The sequence below is a fragment of the Ascaphus truei genome, chromosome 1, assembly GCF_040206685.1.
Source record: "Ascaphus truei isolate aAscTru1 chromosome 1, aAscTru1.hap1, whole genome shotgun sequence".
NCBI lineage: Eukaryota > Metazoa > Chordata > Amphibia > Anura > Ascaphidae > Ascaphus > Ascaphus truei.
This window is the reverse complement of record NC_134483.1, coordinates 439923696-439943207: the sequence shown is the minus strand read 5'-3', so window position 1 is coordinate 439943207 and position 19512 is coordinate 439923696. Positions and strand designations below refer to the sequence as shown.

The following is a 19512-nucleotide window of genomic DNA, read 5'->3' as shown; positions in this document are numbered from 1 at the left end:
TTCTAGACTAGACAGAACAGAACTAACTTTTGCTCAGTGCTGTGCCTTATGTATCCTCTGGGGGCTGACACAACTCTGACATCACCAACCAGGGAGTCAGAGCCTGTGACCACTTCCATTCATACATAGGGCACCTCACCAGGGTGTGAGGGCAAACCTCCATAATTACTGGTGGCATGCCCATAACTTACCAGGCCTTACTGTCAGCAGGAGAGATGACTGCAACCATTTTACAGCATGGTTACATTCTCCCCCTGGTGAATCCCACCGTCCCCGGCTGGGACCTAAATTTGAACACCTTTCGTCAGGAAGCACTGTAAAATGGAACATCATTATTAGAACATCACACAGGTTCATAATAACACAAGGAAACAGTACACATCACGCCAAGCACGCCCCGACCAGCAGCCACGAGCCCGCGTAATGCCACTAGTACCTCCTAATAATAGTGTCTTGGGTCCGGTTTCTTTACCTCTCGACCCCCCATGTCTAGGACAGTCACATGGTAGCTACGCTGCGACCCCCTCTCAGGCCTGTATACTACCCTATGCTTGTATACGCTCCTCCCAATGCTCCAAACCCTTATAAGGTGCTCTATCCTCTCTTCTGCCTTGCTACCAGTAATGGCACCCCCTTTGTTGACCATGTACTCCTCAATGGTCTCCCTTAACCACTTGTCCCGATTCTCCTCTATCTCCTCCATGAGGGGTTCAGGAACATACGGGTACTCCAACCCATGAGAGTACTTGTACTTCGCAATGATCGCCCTTTCCGCCCTACTACTCCTAGTTAGGTTGGCGTTCCCTGCTCTCCCTGGTAACACCCATGATAGGGACTCATCCGGATCTACGGGGTCAGATAATGTACCAGGGCCCATGGGCTCTTATTTCATTTCGGTCTATCATGAGCCACCGATATTGCATTTCCTTTTTCTTCTCTGCGGGCGTGAACTCCCCTCTAGCCCACCAGTAATCTACAATATCATCTGTTTGGAGCAAAAACCGCGTACGGTCCATCCAACCCACGTACCCCTCAAATAAGGGTGCCCACCACCGGGTCTCTTTGGGTTTCTCATTCCACTCCTGAGAGTCTCCCTCTTCAGTACCTCCCCAGGAGCACACCCCAGAAGTCCCTGCAGAACGGGGCCTGGACCACCTCTTGTGTTTCGGGGCCTCACCAGACGGTATATCCTCCTCTTCCGGCACCCACCGGGACTTGGATACCCATCCCAATTGTCCTCCTCCCCGGGATCCCTCCCCGGAATCAAAACTACTCGTTCTATCCCCAGTCCGGTTTTCTCCAACCCCCAAAGACCCGTCCGACACCTCCAAGCTAGAGGATGATCCCCGGGAACAGGTGACTGGGACATGGGCCTTAGCTAGGGCATGGGGTCGGGCATAGGGGTAGGCAGTCGGAAGCCGCGGGGTTCCGACCCGGTCGCCTTCCTGAGATTGTCCCGTACCACTGGACAGTGGTATCGCCGGTGGCGTCTCACCCTTCTCCGGCCTCCGCGTACTCCGGTTTTTCTTATTCGATCGGGAACCACCACCCGATCGCTGAGCTGCGTGTTCTCTGCTCCCACTGGTTCCACCTCCTCTGCCGGAAACGCTGTCGTCACTGGAAGCGGAAGCGTCGCCATCTTGGGATGGACCCCCATGCGAGATCTCTTCCTCCACAATCAGGTCCGGAAGTCCCTCCACGTCCACGTGCGCCGTCCGGGCCTGGCACGGCCTCTCCTCCTTTAACGGTGGTATCGGAGCCTGGCAAGGACAAGGGCTATCCTTACCAGTCCGCAGATTGGGCGTTGATCGCCCATTGCCACTGGACCCGCCGGTCCCGAGAACAGCTGGGCTCCGCCTTTCTGGTCTCTGCTCCACCGGGGACACCCGACTCCGCCCACTGTCGCTGCCGGTAAGTGGCCGTTTAGTCCCGTTTCCCCCACCGGGCACTGCCACCGGCCAGACCAGGGTACTTACTGGCTCTTTGGGTCCCTCGTCCGAGGGATCCGCACTTAAGGTACTTGGGGTCACCGAGCGCCGCGACCGCCTTCTCTTCTCACAGCCGGTTGCCAAACCGACCACATCACACTCCTCAGGGTCTGTACTTTTAGTCCATAGCGCACCGGGAAACTTGCCGGACAGCATAGCAGTGTTCCCCCCAGGATCATTGTTCTGTATGGGCGCGAAGGTGGGCATTGGCCACAGATATTGTGTGCCACACTGGGGACAGCGCGCGGCCATGCCCATGGTGCCGCCGGGCAGCCGGCATTGAAGGCAGAGGCCTACTACTACTACTACTACTCCGCGCCCCCCACACGGATCACTAGTACCCCGCCGGGTATCGCGTAGGGTTGGGTCGAAATCATCTGGGGAGCAGGCCATATTCTTGGTAGGAGCTACCCGTAATACTGGTCTGTCCTGAGCGCTGGTTCCGCACGAGTGACCAACAGGGGTTGAATGGTCAGCCACTCCTTGGATTATCTCCGCCCTCCTCTGACACAGTTGGAATCCGCCCCCAGTGATAGCAATTATGGGCGGGTCCCACAAGGGAATAGGATGTCCTTTAATTAAGGCCGCGCCTCTCTCAGTCCTAGAGGGCGCGACCACAGCTTTCGCGAGTTTTTCCCCAACAGGGTAGGGCTCTGTTTTTGCCGCCGACTCCAGCCGCTTCCTTTCAGCGGCCTTGCGTGCAAAGTATCCTTCTTTCTTGCACACAATTTCAGCGGCCGGAACTACTTTTGGTAATGGTGCCTGCAGCGCACCAGCTCCTGGGCCCGCGGGATTCATACCCACAGGGCATAGTTGGAAACCACTCCCCCTGGTTGATATTAGGGGAGGGTCCCACAGACTAAGTGGTTGACTCAGCACTGGGGCTGAGTGAGTCTCTGTCCATGAAGGCGCGGCCGCAGCTTTCGCGCCATACCCCCCATGCGGGCGGGGCTCTCCTGTTGGCGCCACTTCTGGCCAATTCTTGGTAATTTGTGCATCTGCAGAATAGTCTGCCATCGGCCCACGCGGTCTCCCAGGAAGCGGGAGCCGCCATTTTGTAAGTCTTTTCCATCAGCCACAATTTCAATGTCCTCTACACAGTCCTCCAGGGCGGCGCCCCGTTGTCCTAGGAAGGACCAGAACGGCGCGGCCACAGCTTTCGCTCCACTCCAGAGCAGGCTTGAAAAAGACAGGTCAGCCACAGCTTGCTCTTCAGTGGGGCGCACGCCACGTGTGCTTTCCCCATCAAGCTTCGGTCGCCATTTTGGACTATCCGCACCGCGCGGATCCTCCATTCTTGCGGTTGTCATTCTCTCGTAACAGTTATCGTACATGGGGGCTCCTCTCTGCGGGGCAGCCACCACACCGGTACAATAAAGATGTCTCTGATGCACCACCACATGTGTACCTAATGTAGGCTGGACTCATGTATGCACTACCTCAGGCTAGGCTCACTCTCTCAGTGTGTGCTGTATCTCCTTCCTCCCAGTCTGTGCTCCCTACGGTAAGAGGTCTGGAATGGGCTAGAGTACTCTGGGCTTCCATGCATTACTTGGGCGTCTACCTGTCTTGGTTAGCCTAGCGCAGACCCTCTCCAGGATTCCTGACCACGTTAACAGGCTATCCCTTCTGGCATCCTACCAACTAGCACTACCTCAAGGTGACTAGGACAGCTATAGCCCGGCTCCAAACCCCCAACTCCTTTCAGGCCCCTAGGTCGTCCCTGCGAACTGACACACGCCATCAGCCCCCTTGACCGCCCCTAGGTCCGTCCCAACGCAGCACAAAGTGGCAGCAGACACTTCTCCCTGTTTCCAAGTGACCTAGCAAAAGCCTGTCCTGTTGACAGGTCTCCCTCTCAGCAGTGCCTCCAAAATGTAACGGGTTTTCTGAACTGGCCTGACCCACCCAATCTCATATTGGCCCCTGTGGTCTAACCAGTCCCCATTACAGTGTAGTGTCTGGTGGTGCACCTGTTGGCTACAGGACTCCTGAGTCTCCCGCATGATGGTATGTGGGGATTTGCCAACCCAGACAGGCAGCTGAGGTAGTGTTCTTGAGTCCTACCTATATCCAGTGCAGCGCCTCCACCTCATCAGGGTCCCTTCGGTCACTTGGGGATGGTCCTGGCGAGGAACTCCTCTGTGGTGCCCCTCTCCGTGCAATAACTCCACACTTGCACACGAGAGTGTTGTTAATCAAGGACATCTTTATTTGCACGGTGGGCCAGCTGCCCTCCACAATGGGGTGTATTCAGCCCTCCATTGATCACCGTACTTCCCTTTGAAAGGTGTGTCCTGCTAATGTAGGGATTCCCTATCCCCGCAGGGATACTGCACCTGTGCCAGGTCCCTGGTCACAGTCTCATTAGTCCTTTTAATACCCTAACTTCGATCTTCCTCTGATAACTTCTAGACTAGACAGAACAGAACTAACTTTTGCTCAGTGCTGTGCCTTATGTATCCTCTGGGGGCTGACATAACTCTGACATCACCAACCAGGGAGTCAGAGCCTGTGACCACTCCCATCCATGCATAGGGCACCTCACCAGGGTGTGAGGGCAAACCTCCATAATTACTGCTGGCATGCCCATAACTTACCAGGCCTTACTGTCAGCAGGAGAGATGACTGCAACCATTTTACAGCATGGTTTCGGACTTTAAGTAGGGATTCTCGTTTTAGGTTTTAACCCAAAAAATGCCACAGACTGGTCATCTTGCACTTTTGGTTAAAACCCGATAAACCTCTTGTGGCAGTGCATCCACGGTAGGAGACAGGCGTCACGGGGGAGTATCGAAACAAAATAATTGAACCCATAAACACCAAATTCAAATGCGTGTTAACTTTTTCCCCACATTGTTAACACTGATAAACGTCAATAATTTTTTTTTAATTTAAAAAAAAAAAAATCAACACTGATTTTATGAAAAAATAAACACCCACAACTGGGCTCCCAAACTATAAGTAATACAACGGACAAAAGAGAATTAATTCTTTTGAATTGCATTTTCACATGTATTACATTTTTACTCCTTTCTCCCGAAGTGGAAATTTTTTACCCTCCATAACTTAACTAAGTGTGGTGAAACCTATCCCATGCTTTATTTTGCATAGCCAGTATAACCAACCCCACACTGATGAAACCCATTAAGGTTGAAACAGTCTGTCTGTGGGTGGGTTTACTGGCTATGCATCCTAACCCAGGCTGTGCTGAAAGCTGTGAAATGCAGCAAACATAAGCTTATAGGGGGCCATGTTATATGGTTTTTAAGCAAAAGGTGGCACTTTGTGCTCATTTGCATGTCATTTCCCAGAATCCCTTGCTGCAGTGGAAGCGCTGTGTGCTGGGTGATAATGGTGAAAGGCGGGGTTGCAGCCCTGTCTAAGACATGCAAATGAGCACACAGTTATATTTCCATTTGCTATATGCTTTACTGTGGAGGGGTTTTGTCACTTATTTAACCCACCATTACTTAAGTGTGTGTGTGTGTGTGTGTGTGTGTGTGTGTGTGTGTGTGTGTGTGTGTGTGTGTGTGTGTGTGTGTGTGTGTGTGTGTGTGTGTGTGTGTGTGTGTGTGTGTGTGTGTGTGTAAAGTTTGGCAAAAAAAAAAAAGCGGGGTTTGAGCTGTATATTGAGGAAAAACTTAAACGTTGTTTGATAGAAGTTTTCTTTCTCTGTCGTAAACCGTCAATCTCACAACTGATTTACGACAGAGGTGGGCTTATGTTGTTTCAATGGGGAAAAAATAGTACATAATACTGTACTTAGCAAGGTATTATGAAACTCAGATTTCAACAGAGGTGTTTTTTGAACCAAACACGTGATTTCTCATATTACTGCGCCAGTGACCTCTCTGTGAGAAAACCCTGACATATGGTAATGTAATGCGGGGATGCGCAATCTTTTTCCCCTGACCACCCCCCCCCCCTCCTTACCTTGGCTGCGGCATTCTGACGTCTGGCTGCGGCATTCTGACGTCACGTTGGCAACATGTCTCCAGAAGTCGTCTGAGCCAAGGTAAGTGAAGTTTACAGTGGATTTCGCCGCTCTCTCTGCATTTAATTTAAATGCCTTCGGGAATCGTGCGGGGCCTCTGTAAACCTTTTGCCCCCCGCAGAGAATCTCGAGGGGCACGCTCCCCGCAGAGATACTGCGCCCCCCAGTTTGCACACCCCTGACATAATGTATAGGGATTTCTGTTTTATCCTATTATTTTAAGAAACTGTCCTGCATTTAATGTAATTGTATGTTCTTGTAATCCTTTTTCTGTAATCTAAGCACTGTATTTTTATTTATATATTATATTATATATATATATTATTGCAATAAGTAAACTCGGCAAGTGCTGCGCACTCAGCGCAGCCTTACTACTTAAAAGCATAAAGTGTAATGCCGTTTCCTAGACCGAATGCTGGAATCAACGTCCTGTGATGCTTTCCCCTTAGTTGTGTCGCACGATTCATGTAAGGCATTAGTGGAGGACCACCCTAACGTTCTTAGAAATCTGTTTTAGGTGGAAAAAATATTTTTTTCGTCTAGGAAACATTTTATTTCCTTCCCAATATAGGAGCACAAAATCATCCGCTCTAATTTTTAGGATGATACTGTTTGTGGTCCGGAAATTAGATGCATCTAAAAATCTTGCTCTTAATATAATGCAAGCTAGACCCAGACATAATAATAGCAATGGATTGTATGCCAGTTGGACCACTTAAATACTCTTAGGAGAAGAAAACATTGTACTAGCACTTCACACAAGTAAAGCATATTGTGCTGGATTATACTTGGGACAGTTATGCTAATAGGTAGCTTGTGTACATGGACATTTTTGCAGTCATTAATTGTCCTGCATCAGCTTCATTCACTCACGTAATCCATTTATCATGCTGTTCTAAGTAAAGCATTTTAGATGTTTATACAAAGTTTTCAGCTCTGTTTCCTCCCTGCCTTGTCTCTGTAAAGGCTGACATTTGTTTGGTGCCTTTTTACATGCAGATGTTACTTCCTTTCACAAGTCCCATAGTGTATTCCCCTAAATGGCAATCTCCCCTTTCAGCTTTGCATCTAAAAATAGGCAGGATTTTCATGGCATGTGGTGTTGCAAACTCAATTGATTTATGCTTGATCCCGTCAAAGAAATCAATGTTGCTTACATAGAAAAAGCACCTACTGCTCCTTTACTAGTTACATGTGGGACATATGAAAGGAAATTGGGGACGAGTATTTGAGATCTGCAGTGTACCTCTTTGTACACGACTTATATACCATCACTACCCATTCTGCGGCCTGTAATCCTGTTAGAATGGAAAAACATCTTGCTAGTTTGCGGAAAGATTTCCAATGATCAAGACAAGCCAGGACAAGACAAAAACTACTTAACAATGGTGCCATTTTCCAAGCTAGTGTTTGAAATCCATGCCTGGAGTGATGTGGGGTTATGGGCTATTACTGTTAATGGGATTAGGAAATGTTAAATTCTTTGCACCACTCTCAGAATTAAATCTACTCAGTAACTAGTGATTTGTTGGAAGGAATGGCATTGCTATTTGCAAGAAAAAAATAAGAACAGTGAATTTAACTCATTTGAATCTAGGATGCACCCTTTCTGGCATGTTTGTACGTTTTGTTCTAACAGTTTTGAGTGGTTGTAAGCATTTGGCATTTATCTTGTGCTATAATAGAAACAAAATGTGGATGCTATCTGATAATCCCATTTAAACCACGTGGTATAAAGCACAAAAACATCGGTGACCTGGTTTATTTGATATTCATTGCATCACATGCCACACACTGTAGCGCGCATCTGGGCTTTATTGTCAGACACCTAATTTCATTCTGAGCTTTTAGCAATTAATGGGCAGGAGCATCGCTCCTCTTTTATGAAAACTAATGTCCTGCTGTATCAATCCGTATTTACACACTTCGAACTGTCCAAAGTTGCTTATAAGAGAACAGAGACCCCAAAAATCATAGACGCTTACCAATAATTTACAACTACTGACTCTTTGAGACTTCCGAGTATATCCATAAAAAGATCCCTAAAGTAGGGATCGACTTTTACGACTCTCCTGCTAGTTGTTACTATAAATTGAAGACAAATGGTGGCAAAAACATCCCAATATCAGCTATAACGAGCAGAGTGAAGGGATGGACAAAGTATTATTGTTCTATACTTCATGTACATAGGATACAGGACTGGAAATATATTAATATCAACGGGCAGCAAGAAGAATTAAGCATTTCTTATTCTCCTATTTTGTCTTTACTGTATATGCTCTCTGATGCCAAACCGCACCACCCCAAAGTACTTGCCGTCTATTCCAGTTTTGTTATGGTGACACAAGTAATGGACAGAGGTTGTCGAAAGCATATTCTGAAAGGAATTCATTTTGAATTATTTGTATGTTTGGCTCTTTTTATTATTATTATTATTATACCGAGACCAACATACACGCTAAGCTTGACTATCCCATAAACAGATTTTTCACTTTTAATTTCCTTATCAAATAAATGTTTTGGTTATTAAAATCATGGGTCAAACAAGTCCGTATGCTGGTGCTTTCTGCACGTTTTGGGGATATATAGATGTTGTTACCATGCAATGATAACAATGTTTGTATACTAATGAATCCAACCTGTGGCAGCAATGCCTAATGCCAGGGCAAGTTGGTCTTGTGTGCTGAGGATGTGGTTTACAGTCCAGCTTCTATTGCTCCTATGTATGTTGACAGGGCATCCAGTCAAGAGAAAACCATCCATAGAACGCGTCCTCATCTATTTCCACATTTCTATGTTAAATCGCCTCGTTTTTTGTTGTTGTTTGTCTGTTGTACACACACACACAAATATACAAATGTGTGTATGTATATATATATATATATATATATATATATATATATTTATTTATATTGTATGGCTCCTCCTAGGTCATTTAAATTTGAATGTTTAGTGCTGGGAGCACAAGACAATACAGTGACCCGACCAAGTTTTGCAGCTCTCCGATTATAGAAAACAGAAACATAGTCACCGGGATACTATCCATATATCCACCCATGGTAGTTATTGCTATTGGCTAATTAAGCAGATGTTGGCCATAATACATTCTTGCTTCTTGCTAACAGCACTGCCCTCTTTTCCAATTCATTGCGTTCACCTCCCTTCTCATATCTTTCCTTTGTCCTTTGTGACATCTGAGTGCATATATGTTTTGTCCTGATGCGTGTGCTTCTCCTCTCTTTCCAAGCTGAAACTTTTTTTTTTCTTCCTTGCATACCTTTCTAAGAAAGACATAAAATGTGTTATGATTTGTACATTTTTGGAGCATGGTTTATGCTATAGGAGGAAACCAATCTTCCGGGCAAGTTTGAACGGGTGGGAGAAATCTCTGTCCTAAATCCTCCCCACCTGTTGAATGTGAACCTAAAACATAACTCCTATACAGGATTCCACACCTTAACTCCTTCTGTATGTGATGTGGTCTTCAGTGTAATATGCAGCATTTCTCTCTAGCACTGAACATGTTGCAGTGTTCTCTATTCTGAGAACCATACATGCAGAGATTACATGCCAGTGATTGTTCTGTTGTCTACTGCACCTACTGTACCTGTCAAATGTGTAAACAGGTCACAGGTACAAATCACAGCAACTTTAGATGTAGAATTCCACCTTTCCAACATACGATTGATTGTAAGTAACTAGTAAGGTTTAATAGTGCAGTCGAATGTGAACTAATGGCGGGTGGGAAACATCTTAACTAGGGATATTAAAACCAATACAAACTTTTGAATCATTTTGGAAAGGGTGAACATTTTTTATTTATACCAAGGTTTCTGAGCTAGAGGGCTGGTTTGTGTCTCCTCCCAGCAGTGAGCAAATAATCCGAATTATGCATATCTCTGGAACGTTTTAAATCAGAAAACTAGGGGGGGCGGGGGGTACTTGACACAGTAATCCAGACAAAAGCCAGAAAATAGGTTTGTTAAAACAACTTCCGAATCTATGCAATATAAACATCCCCTGCTAGCCTCATTTTCTATGGGTATCACCACCAAGGAATTTCAGCTTCTGCCATGTTTTTCTATCCCAGGCAGCATGAGTTTTCAGAAGAACATTCTCCAATTTAGGAAGAAGGTTCAATGAGGATTAAAAGAAGATAGCAGTAATGTGGGAGAAGCCCTTCCAAAATCCCACCTTTAAAAAAGGCTTGAATCATCAAGATTTGAACCTTTAACATGTACATTGTCTTTAGTTCATTTTGGTCCTACATAGAATTGTGGCTTTTTCCCTTTCAGTTATCTGAGAAGCAAAGTTATTATCTGCAAAATTTTATTTAGCAGCAGATACGACAATCATGGCAGATTTGGAGGACAAGATGATCTATGCCAGAATGTGTCTAGCAATTGTACAGCGTTGCCTTTTGAAAGGTATCAAATATCCTAATTAAGCAGGGGCTTGTGCAAATATTATGTATTCCAGTTCATGAGACTTTTTTTTTTTACTATTCCACTTCGATTTGATAAAACTTCCTAAATCATGATATTTATGGGAAAACAAATGTTTTTTCAGCCGATTGGGATAATAATTATAATAGATGTTATTGTCAGTTTATTAAAATATCACAATGACTACAGCAGTATGAAAGCATGGCAAGGGCTGCAATGCATTCATATAATCCCTCTCTACTGGAGAAAGATTGGCTGGAATTTTCACATATCTTTGAGGGAGCGTCTTAAAAACAGAAAACATTGGATGAAAAGAGCACAAATGGAAAGAAAAACTTTCAATGGTATAGAATTTCTCTTGCGCCGACAGGAATTCAGTGTAGATTTTTAGCTTCACTGGCCCTGTAAAAACCAGCCGCACGGCACTAAGTGTAATATTGTTGCATGACAAAGCCACCTAAAGCCGTGCATGTTTTTGTGAAAGCTTCCTAAACATGCTGCTAAATCCTCTAAAATGCGACTTAACTGCTTTGGCTTCCATCAGCACAGCAAAAGCAGGGCAACAGCAAATGAACAAACAGGGGAAATATGCTGAATAGGCAAACAAATGGGTTTCAGCCGGTCCTTTGGTTCACAGAGATCGGCGCACTGTGAATACCAATCACTGTATTCTCTGCTGTACTGGACACCACAATATCTCTCTTCATCCCGCAAGCTCTTTTCATCCCAGCAATGTGCCTTTATGTCTTTAGAATGACACCAGCCTCAGTTTGCTTCCGCTGTCTGAAGTCCAGAGAGCTGAAAAACACATCTAAACCCTTTAACCTTATTTCTAAAAACTTTTTTTTTCTCCTGAATGCAATATCAGTTTGATTTGGATGCATTAAATAAAAAGGTGAATAGAACACAAATCGATGGGAGAAAATTGCAGGCAATTCACTTTGCAGTTATCTACCACTTTCAGAGAAGTCTGGAGTCAATCGCCCTTAGTTATTATTGTTTCACTTGTGTGTATCTGGTGAAAAATGTGTATGGTTTGAATATCTCTGACAACACTGGATCCAAGCATATCGACTCTGTATGTTGATCCGTTTAGCAAATGATGGCATTACAATTACTTTACAAACAAAGAACAATTTACCTGTGGCTCTGAGAACTGAGCATCTTATCTTTCAAAAAATTACCTAAATATTTTAAATTAAAATACCACTTGTGAGCACATTCATATCTCAGACATATCTGAAACCCTGCCTTTCGCCATAATCTCTTAGCATACAGTGATTCCACTGCAGCCGTGGATTCTGGGTAATGACATGCAAATGAAGACACCGTGTTAGCTTTTGCTTGTTGTCCATTTTAATATGGACTCCTATAGGCGTAAATATTTTAAGAACTCGCTAAAGCATTTGTTTAATATGAATATGTAAAAAAAAATCATTAACAATTCTTATTCTTGCCTGATTTTCTTAGTCGGCTATGTTTAACCAGTGAAATATGTACGTTTTGTCATGGGAAGGAGCTACCCCTTTCAGACCCAGGTACATAAAAGGGTGAAGGGGAGTAAAGGCGTGTAAAGTTAGCACCCTTTTGTGGATCTGGGCGTACAGAGAGTATCCCGGGAGTAGACCAAGAAATACGATTTTGTAAAGAATGTAACCATATAATAGTTTTCCTTAAAAAATGTAACCTTGCTTATAGCAATGATTTGGCTACTTTTGTTCTTTTGGAAAGGAAGAACAAAAACCCGATCTCCAGGGCCTCTGAATGGGGGAGGCTTTTGCAATAAATCGATAAATAGATTGAATACAGGTAAAGGAGGGGTCTCTGATTGTGCAGGAACTTGGTCAAGACATAGTAACATGTTAACCAACTCATTAATAAAATATTTCAAAATAATTATAGGTGCCAGACTGTGACCAAAAAAAAAAGGCTTCACATATCCAGATTTAACCGCCTTATCATGTCACTGCCATTAGTACAGTACATTTTGGTCCTGGGAGGGAAGTAGCTCATAACCTTAAGAAAACAATAGCAATGACATGCTTGTACCTTTAGCCTTCCTTAAATTAAGTGATCATTGCTAAATCAAGTACGCACACAGACTGTAATCCCACACCTAAAGTGCCTGGTTAACAATCTATATGTAGTATACTAATGGTTGATAAATGGATATTGGACATTTTTTGTGCTTTTGTTTATTGTTAATAGTCAAAATGTATGTGATTCTTTGTTACAAAATAGAAAGCTTTTAAACTGAAAGCAGGTACATTTTATACATCTACTTATTTTTTTTTATAGATCACAGCAGTCTGCAGAGAAGCTGCGCTTTTGGCTCTTCAAGAGGACATTCAAGCCCAGTGCATTATGGGAAAACATTTTGACCAGGCATTAGCCGTTGTGACGCCAAGAATTCCAGACTCACTGATCCAGTTTTATGCAACTTACAATCAACAAAGTGGACTGCACAATTTATAAATTCCAGGTTACATTTTGGAATTTTGGAGTAATTCAGCAGTGCAGAGGTGGCTGCATGTATGTTTTTGAAGTAAAGTAAAAATTGAAAGACCGTATGTAATTTAAAAAAAATGATACTTTTTGCCAATTAATAGCCTTTTTCCTGCTTCTTCCAGTTAAGTTTCATGAACTTGGAGCACTATATTTGTGTCTTTGTTGTTACAATAAAGATTTTTTTTCTTAAGACTATATTCACATTTTGCCAGTGTTACCTTCACAAGCCTAAACACCACAAGTATTTTTTACCTGTACATGTAAATTAGCAACATTTGATATTACCTGAACCATGGGGGATCCCAGAGCAGATCCGTGGTCCAAATCTCTGGTTAACCCCCAGCTTAAGATAGTTTTTTTTTTTGTACCAGCCAAACCAATAGCAACGATGACGTCATGGCTTTCTATTGGCTGCCAGTGTAAGGCTGAGTTGGCAGCCATTTTTCTTAGAAACCAATCAACCAAATATCTCTGGTAAAACATTTTATAAATAAATCTCTGGAAGGTGGGGGTGTGGGGGCGGTTTAGGTCATATAAATAAATAGAAATGAGGACTGCTAATTTAACTGCCTTCTCTTGTTGTTAGTGGGAAATGGAAAAATTAAACATGAAGTGGTAATAGATATTGTTTTTTTTTTATAGTTTTTTTTTTATTGGGTTCATAAACATTAAACAACAACATTACAACAATACAATACAGAAAGAAAATAAGAAACAGAAAAATATACTTTTACAAAAATTGTTTTTGGTATTGCTCATCATACTTATGATTTCAAACTTCAACACATTAACACAAATAATAATAAAAAGAAAAAACAGATAATAGCATTTTCAAATATTAACATCAAAGCTATCACCACACAGCCTCCTAACAAAATCAGGCATAATTTTCCCCATCAACAATATACTATCATATTTCCTCAAGGGCGAAATTATCTGTGTCCCATCGCAATCAGCCTGAGGAGACCCCAAGAGGTATGTTCAAATGTCTATATGATTGAATCCCTATCTTGTTGCAACATAGAATCAATAAACATTTACCTTCTTTTTTTTTTTTTTTTTAATTATCGGTTCTTAATTCTTTATTTGGCTCAGCTTCTAATTTGTCCGTCATCATCAATTTATTCAGATAATCATTTAAAATATCTAAAGGGGGGGGGGGGGTCAGGCTTTATCCATTTCACCATCACTGTTTTCAAGCAAGCAAAACAATATCTGCTAGCCTTGGGACATTGTTCCTTACATTGACCTCTTTGCAACTTGCCATATTTCAAAACAGCAAGGCCAAGGGCTTTTTTACTGTAGTTACCCCAATAACGTCGTGCATATACAGCAGAACTTTATCCCAAAAATCAGAAATAACCAGACAATCCCAGAAACAGTGTTTTGAATATGCTTTTTCCTGGAAGCACTTCGGACACTTATTTTTAGATTTCTCAAACCCCTTATAATTGATATCGAAAGCATAATAAGCCCTAAGCAGTATCTTATATTGCATCTCTCTCCACTCCTCAGAAATGATCATTTTCCTAATCTGAGTTAACCCTTCGAGTAACAGACCAACTCCTTCAATTCCTGGGAAATCTTTTTCCCACTTAGTGAACATCTTTCTTAGTCCTTGTCCCTAATCCAATCATCTGAGAGAGAATATCTGGTACTATAAGTATCCTTGGAAAAAAAAGCATCAAAAAACATCTATTCCCAATAGATCTGATTTATAGCTTTCCATACTCTTGCAATCACTTGTATATAAGGGAAGTGATGTGTCTTAGGCAGTCCCATTTGTTCTTTCAGTTCCTGGAACGTCAAGAACCTACCATTGTTCACATCCACCAACTGGCCCAGAGTTCTAATTCCCTTGTCTCTCCATATCTGAAAAGAAGCCTACATCTTTCCTTGGAGAAACCTTAAACTCCCTTGTATAGTTAAAAATTTTGAGCAAGTATATCAAAGCCAAAATAGTTTTCTCAATATTCTCCAAGTAGCCCATGTATCCTTAATTAGCGGCTTTCCTTTGGCTTCCATTGGTATTTCTCTCCATTTTACAGTATATGTAAAATCCATAGGAGACTTTCTGGGGATACCAACTGCTCCTCTAATTCTAGGCATGAGTAATAGCTGTTTCCAGTTATAAAATACATGTAAAATACATAACAAAAAAAACACAAAACTAACCCCAAAAAACACAACAAATAACAGAAATCTTAACGTGTTGACTTCCCTTTTTTCCATAAGTACAAGTTCTATCCAGTTTTACTTTCCCTTAAACTCCCACCAGTCCCGCCCTTCTACTTACTCAACAATACAGTGCACTGGTCTAATCTAATTCGTACAGATTAAACTATTTATAATTTGTGAATGCGAGAAAAAATACAATGGTTACGGGTTCATTAATTTTCAGAGTTGAATCAAGTAAGAGTTTATTTCATTACGAGTATACAAGGAGAAGAAGCTCAATGCAGAGCTTTCTCTGCCATACAGTGAGAAACACAATCTTTATACCATCCTGAGGTATAATACATGCCCCTATATGGGCTGGCTTACAGAAAATTATAATAATACACCCCTCCAGGAGGGGTTGACCTTTTATTCATACGGATACCTGGTCAATACCAGAAAATACAGGTTTTTACTACATAACTTATATACTTTGGTTCACCACTGGGGTGAGGTTTGCTGTGACAATAGTGACCATATAATAATCACATTCCTAAATTTAGGGCTGTTATTGGAAAATAAGGAGGAGCAGGAGAAGCAGGTTTTTATCTCTTCTGCTCCTAAACTCCAATTATTTTGCAAACACATCCACCCACCCAAATGGGGGTTTTACATAACAGCTAATCCTACCTCAAACTGGTTCTGCATTCCGTTTATCCCCCCTTGCACCTGGCATGTATACAGATTAGTTGTGGAAGAGTGGAAGACCCTGAGGAATTCTGTGACTTACAGAATAGCAAGATCACTGAGGTCAAATCCCAATCAAGCTTCTTTCATATCACATAAACAAACAAGATGAAGGACAAACAGAGAAACAAAATAGTTGCATGGATCCTTGTGTACCCCTCTACGTGTGTGTAGGAGGACATGTGCAGAGGTACACAATGGAGACTGTTGTAAGGTGAAATTATAGCAAGGCTTTATTGTGCCTGTCGCTTTAAACAGCAAAAAAATCAACATAAGCGAAATAGTGAGCCAACCAAAAGCCCCAAACTCTGCTTTGGAGACTATCTACACATGTAGCTCAGCCCTCTCTGACTGGGTTGGTTAGCTAAGCTATTTACCAGCCCCAAATCATGGAGACATTTATCAATACACAGATATAGATAATAGTCTTATACGAAAAAGTCTTATCTGTTAGCTGGGCTGCTGTAGGGGAAGTTTCTCTGCTCTCCTGGAACCGCACCCTTGTGTGCACAGAAAATGTCAGGCTCCAAGTTTAGAATATTGTCCCCTTTGTCTTGTGGTCAGCTTGTCGCTCAAGACATCTGCCCTTCCTTGGTTCAGCCCCATTGTGGACTAAGGAATCTCTGCTCTGTCTCCAAAGTTCAGCTCAGGTGTGAGCTAAGGAGTCTCACTTCCTGTCTCAAAAGACAGGCTTTTCTAAGCAATCTAATCAGGCAGGTGGTGTTAGTTAATTGCCTACCAGCAGTTAACCACCACACTGCTGGATTAGAGGCCCATTTGTGAACAGGGATAAGTCCCCTGTTACAGTGTGCATTATATCACACTTTCACAGTCCTTCATTTTTAATCTTAAACAAAAATGCTTTAAGGATAACAGTCCAGTATTGCCATTTGGCTTGCTCCAGCATTTAATAATTCTTGGTGGTCTCATAGTCCTGGTAGAATAGGGAGTGGGCCTGACCATTGCCTCCCTTAGCAATGTTCACTGGCTCTGCGGCCAGAATATCTTCCAGAGTTAGTTTGCCGTTTTCTTCTTTCTTCAAGGGACTGCTGTGAGTGTTGGCATATTTTTCTCCTGAAAAGAGGGCCATCGAATCAGTAGAGGGGGTAACACACTTATGGATCAGGCTCTTGCCACAGGTGACACACACATAGATGATGACAAATACAACCAGCACACACAACAAAGCACTCACCAGTTTTGATCCCAGTGATCCCAGCAAACTGCCAAGCCCAAAAAGATCCCTGCATCTCCTCATTTCCTCAACCTGTCCTGTATCTCTGCTATTTCCTCTAGCTCATACTCAATTTTACCACTCTGATCTTGAATGAAGACACAACATTTCTCTTTAATGAGGGCACATACGCCCCCTTTGATGCTAAGATGTAGTCTAGTGCCATTCTATTCTGTAGGGCCATTAATCTTATCTGAACCTGTCCTTGGTTAAGTGATTTAATAGCTGAGGTGGTATGATTAAGTGCATCATCTAGTACATCTGTAAGTGTATTAAACCTATCATACAACAAACCTACTCCTACATTAGGGAACAAACTAGCCCAAAATTGCTCTTTCCAAAGACTTGCTTTTAACCCCTGTGTGTTAGGTCTTGTGTCCCTTCTATTCCTTACTCGTCCTGTAGGTAATTGTTTAGTGACAGTAAATGCTGGAAATACTTTGCCTAGGTAGCCACCCGAATGGCAACACTCTGTATACCCACCTACCACAGAGCCAATAGACTCCGCGAGGTAAAGTAGAGTTGGTACATTTGATATTTGCAAACACAGAATTCATTGTATTAAAACTTGCTTGCGCGTGCTGCCATTGAGTGGCACCCAGTAAACATTCATTTTTACCTTTAGCGCTTCTCCCAGTCATATTCATGGTAAAACAAGTTTCTTTTGTGGGAGGGGCTACTGATCCTATAAATTGGTTCCCTGACTTCTGATTTATCCATAACCCTCCCACCGGTGTTGTATTTAACAATGGTAGTCTGCGCATTTCTTTGGAAAAATTTCCATTAGTTAATACTGGTATCCCAGTAGATTCATTGTGTAACAATTCTTCTTTAGTGTAGTGCAGGCCTGCACAGCCCGCGGCCGGCACTCACTGTGCGGCCGGCGCCGGCTGCTGCTGCTTTCCCCCCTCCTCCTCCCGAGTCCGCTCTCCCTCCCCCGAGCCCCGTCTCCCTCCCCCCACGAGCCGAGCCCACTCTCCCTCCCCCCGCGAGCCGAGCCCACTCTCCCCATCCTCCCCCCAGCCCGCTCTCAAGACTGCATGCGCTTGCAGTGCGGCAGGGGGGGGGGTGATGTGCAGGGGAGGTGAAGGGGGGGTGATGTGCAGGGGGGTTGATGTGCAGGGGAGGTGATGTGCAGGAGGGGTGATGTGAGGTGCAGGGGGTGAGGTGCAGGGGGTGATTGGAGGTGCAGGGGAGGGTCATTGGAGGTGTAGGGGGGGGTGATTGGAGGTGCAGGGGGGTAGAATGATGTGAGGTGCAGGGGGGGAGAATAATGTGAGGTGCAGGAGGGGAGAATAATGTGAGGTGCAGGGGGGGAGAATAATGTGAGGTACAGTGGGAAGAATAATGTGAGGTGTAGGTGGGGAGAGTGATGTGAGGTGCAGGGGGGAGAATGTTGTGAGGTGCAGGGGAAGAATGTTGTGAGGTGCACGGGAGGAGAAGGATGTGGTGTGCAGGGGGGGTATTGTGTGTTTGATGTGGAGGGGGAGTATTATGTATGTGGGTGAGGGGGAGAGATGGGGGTATGAGAGATAGATGGGGAGTATCGCAAAGGTTGATAGTGAGGGGTTCTGGGGGAGATATGAGGATGATGATGGGGGGTGCTGGGGGAGATATGAGGATGATGATGAGGGGTGCTGGAGGAGAGATGATGATGATGATGATGATTTTACCCGTGCAGCCCAAAAATATTTTCCTTGGAACAGTTTGGCCCTTCTAGTTTTACGAGTTGTGCAGGCCTGGTTTACATTCACTGGCCAACATCTCACTAAAGGAGAATGTGTGGATTAAAGGCCAGTTGAGGTATGTACACACAGAAATAAAGAAAAATACCATACTGAATACCAATGGTTGAAGTTGGATAGTGCTAGGCAATGTGGAGGAGTACTACCTTTTTGTTTTCAAACCCAAAATACCACTATTTTTTTTATGTACACGCAATTTGATTTCAAGTTGAATTTAAAAAAATAAAGTTTTTTGTTTTTATAGCATAAGTGTTGTAACATTTTCTTCAAATGTGTTCCAAAAGAGCTTTGCCCCGTTGTCTAATTATTTTAGAACTTTTGAAGTCAGACACAGTTCCATTGTTTTTTTTGAAGACACTTCAACCACTGCTTAATACCAAACAGCATATGGTAAACATTTTCATTATTGATATAATAATACTTGTGGGGAATGTTTAGCATTATGAACTTTCTACAAAATGTGTTATAACTCCGCTCTGAAGATCATTGGGACCTCTGTGCTCCATGCTTTCCTCTGTTACATTCAAATGCCTAACCATCTCCTAATAAAAGCAGTAGGCATGGTACATTGGTACATTCTGTGGGGTTTTGTTGTGCTTTTCAAGCTTAGCTTTTGAAAAGCTATTGAACATACCTTGAGCTGGCTAATTGCTTCCATTTTTATTACAACTCTTAATTGTGTTGCCACTGC

At 43.4% G+C, this 19512-nt stretch overlaps 1 protein-coding gene across 2 annotated transcripts in view; it reads left to right on the top strand.

Moving 5' to 3' along the window:
- AFG2A (AAA ATPase AFG2A) overlaps positions 1 to 13128 on the top strand; it is a 407705-nt gene extending 394577 nt beyond the window's left edge. For both annotated transcript variants that reach the window (XM_075615740.1, XM_075615729.1), the window contains one exon: positions 12729 to 13128. In XM_075615740.1, coding sequence (XP_075471855.1) covers positions 12729 to 12905 — 177 coding nt within the window. In that variant the 3' untranslated portion in view covers positions 12906 to 13128. The remainder of the gene's footprint in view (positions 1 to 12728) is intronic.
- The last annotated feature ends 6384 nt before the right edge of the window (positions 13129 to 19512 follow it).